This window comes from Macaca fascicularis, chromosome 10, assembly GCF_037993035.2.
Source record: "Macaca fascicularis isolate 582-1 chromosome 10, T2T-MFA8v1.1".
Classification (NCBI taxonomy): domain Eukaryota; kingdom Metazoa; phylum Chordata; class Mammalia; order Primates; family Cercopithecidae; genus Macaca; species Macaca fascicularis.
The window spans coordinates 98,085,331-98,090,321 of NC_088384.1; the positions used below are offsets into that span (position 1 = coordinate 98,085,331).

At 47.6% G+C, this 4,991-nt stretch overlaps 1 protein-coding gene across 1 annotated transcript; it reads right to left on the reverse strand.

The window, feature by feature from the left end:
• Window positions 1-943: 943 nt before the first annotated feature.
• Window positions 944-4,108, reverse strand: LOC102146511 (uncharacterized). The gene has a single exon (XM_074003165.1). It carries the CDS (start codon window positions 3,317-3,319, stop codon window positions 1,814-1,816), a length of 1,506 nt encoding a protein of 501 aa, XP_073859266.1. The 5' UTR covers window positions 3,320-4,108; the 3' UTR covers window positions 944-1,813.
• Window positions 4,109-4,991: the final 883 nt, after the last annotated feature.

The following is a 4,991-nucleotide window of genomic DNA, read 5'->3' on the forward strand; positions in this document are numbered from 1 at the left end:
AATCTTTACTATTTTTCTGCTAATTTGGGGTTTTGTTGTTTTTTCCTTTTTTAGATTCTCTAGGTACATTGTTAGATTGTTAATTTATAATATTTCCACATTTTGATGTAGGCATTTATTGATATAAACTTCCCTCTTAGCACTGCTTTTGCTATATCCCACAGGTTTTGGTATGTTGTATTCCCATTTTGTTTCAAGAAACTTTTTGATTTTCATCTTAATTTCTTTGTTGATGTAATAGTCATTCAGGAACAATTTTTAAATGTATTCATATAGTTTCCAGAGTTCCTCCTGGCATTGATTTCTTGTTTTATTCTACCGCGGTCTAAGAAGATACTTAATATAATTTTGATTTTTTAAAAGAATTCGTTGAGACTTACTTTGTAGCTTAACATATGGTCTATCCTGGTGAATATTCTATGTGCTGATGAAAAAATACATATTCTGTAGGTGTATACAATGATCTGTAAATGTTAGGTCCATTTGGTCTAAAGTCTAGTTTAAATCTAATGTTCTTTGTTGATTTTATATCTAGATGATCTGTTCAGTGCTGAGAGTGGAATGTTAAAGTTCCCCACCACTACTGCATTGCATCTCTCTCTCTTTTTGGACCTAGTAATATTTGCTTTATGAATCTGGATGCTCTAGTATTGAGTGCATATATATTTAAAATTGTTATATCCTCTTGCTGGGTTGATCTTTTTATGTAATAATGTTCTTTGTGTGTGTGTGTGTGTGTATGTGTGTTTTTACTGTTTTTGAGTTAAAGTTTGTTTTATGTCATAGAAGTACAACTATCCTGCTCATTTTTGGTTTCCATCTGCATATAATATCTTTTTCCATCTTTTTACTTCCAGTCTATGTTTCTTTACTAGTAATTTGAGTTTCTTGTAAGAAGCAAATAGTTCATGTTTTTAAAAGACTCTATTCAGCTATTCTCTTCTTTTATTTTTTTCATTTTATAAGCACTTGGTTTTATTGCACAGAAGCAGTTGAAATTGGACTCCAGTGGAAAGTGTGCACTGGCATAATTCAGTGGCCAGTGCCCAGCCCCACCTAGACAGCTCTTCCAGAATAGAGAGCTCTGGGCAAGGGCTTGACCACTCCTTTGGAAAACAGAAGGCATGTGGAAATAATTAAGACGTGTCAAGCATAATGTGTCTGTAACTGCTCATTCATTATTGTGGTCATCTGTCAGTTGTACGTAGAGGCAATAAATGCACTTATTTGGAAAGGAGGGGGGCAGTTTTTATAGTCAAGTGTTTACGTGTGGCATTCAGCATGTATCACATTCAGCTACATAAGCTTTCATAACACAATCGCCCATCACCTGGGGAGGGTGTTGGGGCAGGGGGCTGGAGTTCCCAATCTTGCTAACATATTGATAACAGAAATTCCTGTTTGAAGAAGGAGGCCCCCTCATCTAAGCAGTTTCTTTTTACATAAACAAAGAAAAAGTGAAAATTGCATTACTCCGATCCTTGAGCTCTGGGCCCCTTCTGAGTTTCTTTGGCTGCTCTGGACGTTCCTTTCTCCCTGCCTTACTTCCCCTTGGCGGCCTTGTCTTCTGTGGCTTTCTCTGGAGGCCTGTTGTCTTTGGTCTGTGCTGGAGGATTTTTCAGCCTTTTCCGCCTTAGGTTTGCTTGGGTCCCTTGAGAGGGTCTTGTCATCCTCCTTGGTTTTGGCCTCTGTCTTGGGTTTCTCCTCAGGCTTCTTGGCCTCAGTGGCCTTCTGCTCCTAGGTGTCTTTTTTCTCTGGTGCTGCTGCTGCCTCCTCCTCCTCTGCTGGTTTGGTGGGTCCCTTGGCTTTGGCATCATCTGGTTCCTTCTTGGCCACCTGTCTTCTCTTTGGGTTTAGCACCTTCCTTCACCTCCACATTGGCAGGAGCCTCCTTCTCTGGGGTGGCTGCTTTTTTCTTATCTTCAGCCTCTTCCTTCTTGGCTTCAACTTTGGATTCTTTGGGCTTTTCGATGGCAAGTCCCTTCTTCTCCACCTTGGGCTTTGGGGCCTCCTTCTTGGGTGCTTCCTCTTTCTTGCTGTCCTCCTCCTTCTCTGTTTTTGGCATGGCGGGAGCTTTCTCTTCCTCTGCCTTCTTTGGGGGATATTTGCCTTTCACCTCTTGGGGCTTCTTTTCCTCCTTCACTGGGGACTTCACCTCTTCCTTCTTTGGGATCTCCTTCTCAGGGATCTTGGCATCCTCCTTCAGGGGCAACTTCATCTTCTCTGGGGACCTGACCTCCTCGACAGAGCTTTTGGCCTTTTTGGGGGATTTGTCTGCAGGGGATCTTGCTTCCTCCTTTGCAGGACTCTTGGCTTCTAGAGACTTCACGTCAAGAGTCTTGGCCTTCTCTGGGGATTTTGCTTCCGCCTTCACTAGAGACTTGGCCTTCCCTGGAGACTTGACTTCAGCTGGAGATTTTGCCTCTTCCTTCTCAGGGGACTCCGCTTCCTCCTTTACTGGGGACTTGGCCTTTTCAGGGGACTTGACCTCAGCTGCAGACTTTGCTTCTTCTTTCACTGGGGACTTGGCCTCAGCCGGTGACTTTGCTTCTTCCTTCACTGGGGACTTGGCCTTCTCTGGAGACTTGGCCTCAGCTGGTGATCTTGCCTCTTCCTTTGCTGGGGACTTGACCTCGGCTGGGGATTTTGCTTCCTCTTTCTCTGGGGACTTGGCCTCAGCCGGTGACTTTGCCTCTTCCTTCACTGGGGACTTGGCTTCCTTCTCTGGGGATGTGGTGTCTTCAGCTGGGAGAGACTTTGCTTCTTCTCCTCCCTCTTCTGCCCTCTCCTCTTCACCCTCTTCTTTCTCCTTGCCCTCCTCCTCTCCGGTCTCTTTCTCCTCTTCTTCAGTCACTTGGGTCTCCTCCGTCTGTTCCTCCACAATCACAGTGTCTTTCTTCGACTTCTCTACCACTTTGATCTTCTCTTCACTTTTGACCTTTATGTGAGTGGACACGGAGGGAATTTTGGGGAGTCCTTCTGGAAGCGAGAAAGGAATTGGGCCAAAGCCAGTCCGACACTCTTCGCCTTCCAGGAGTTTTCTGTAAGCGGCTATCTCTGTATCCAAAGCCATCATGACATTGAGCAGGTCCTGGTATTCTCCTAGCTGGGCTGTCACTTCCCACTTGGTGTTCCTCAGCTCGGCGTCCAGTTGCTGAATGGTTTCCTGGTAGGAGGCAATGTTGGCCTGATGACGGTCCTGCAGCTCAGAGCGCTGCCTCTCCAGTGAGTCCTTGGTGCTTTTCAGTGCTTCCAGCTGTGTGGTCCTGGCCTGCAGCTGACACAGGTACTCAGTTATCTCCTCCTGCGCTGACCGCATGGCTTCTGTGTTCACCGTCGCTGCCTCTGACAGGCAGTCCAGTCTCACTCGGAACCACTCCTCAGACTACAGCACGCTCTGCACCTTTTGGCCTTCAACCTGCACGCCACGCCCATCTCACACAGCTCCGACGTCACGTCGCACTTGAGGGCGTTGCGCGCCTCAGCCTGCCCCTGCGCGGCGCTGCAGCCCTGGATCTGGCAGAGCAACTCGCCCACCTCCTCCAGGTGGTAGCAGCGGAGCAGGTAGCCGCACTCCTCCTGCAGCGCCTGTGCCTTCTTCTGCAGTTCCACGCGCACCGCCTTAGCCTCCAGCGCGTGAGGGCGCGGGCCGCCGCCTCGGCCTCGTCGCGTTGCCAGACCTCGTTGTCTAGGCGCTGGCACACGTGCGAGATGTCCTCGAGCAGGTGCTCCCACTCCAGGCGCAACACCGCACCGCACCGCACCGTGCGTCTTGTGGACCTCGCGCTCGTGGAACTCGCCCATGGCGGCGCGGCCCACCTCCTGCTGCTGCAGGGACGCAGCGTCGCCCTCCAGTTTGCGGTCGTGGGCCTCCAGCTGCCGCTCCTTGTGGATGTAGCCTGCGAAGCAGTCCTTCAGCGCCTGCAGCTGCTCCTCCTCACTGCTCGCTGCGGCCGCCGCCACCACGCATCCCTCTGGCCGGTTGCTCAGCGTGCCCAGCGAGTCGATGCTCGAGGAAGCGGCTGGGCGAGGCAGACATGGAGCTCACGGACGTCCGCGGCCACGAGTGGAAGCTGACCGGGCCGAGCGCGTCCCGTCCCGCCTGCGCCGCCCTTTTGGGCTAGCACGTAGTGGAGGCTGCCACCACCGTGCAGCGGCGGGAACGAGGCGCCCAGCAACGCGTCCGCTCTGTGGAAGCTCATCGTGGCTGGAGCAGGTGCGCGAGGCCAGGACGGGGAGGGAGGCACTGCCTCTCTTATCTTTTAAGTGGAGAATTTAATCCGTTTACATTCAAAGTTATTGATATGTCAGGCTTTGTTCCTGTCATATTGTTAATTGCTTTCTGGTTGGTTTATATATTGTTCGTTCTTTTCTTTTTCTTTTATTGTTTGATGGGTTTCTGTAGTGGTACCATTGAGTTTTTTCTTTCTCCACTGTGTAATAGCTTTTCCAGTGAATTTTATACTTTCATGTATTTTCATGATGGTAAATGTTGTTTTTTCATTTCCATTTTTAGAACTCTCTTGAGCATTTCTTGTAGGACCAGTCTAGTGCTAATGAATTCCCTCAGCATTTGGTTGTCTGAGAAAAACTTTATTTCTCCTTCATTTATAGAGGATAATTTTGCCGAATGTAGTATTCTTGTTTGACAGTTTTTTTTTTCTTTTAGCACTTTGCATATATCATCCTATTATCTTCTGGTCTGTACGATTTCTGCTGAGAAATCTGCTGTTAGTGCGTTGAAGTTTCCTTTATAGGTGATGAAATGCTTTTCTCTTGTTTTTAGGATTCATTCTTTTTCTTTGACTTTAGACAGTCTGACTATAATACGCCATGGAGAAGACCTTTTGTGTTGTATTTTCCTGGGGATTGCTGGGAGATTGAGCCTCTTGTATCTAAATGTTTAAATATCTTGCTACACTTGGGAAGTTTTTGTTTGTTATTTAATTAAATAGGTTTTCCAATTCTTTCTTTCTCTCTTCACCTTTGGG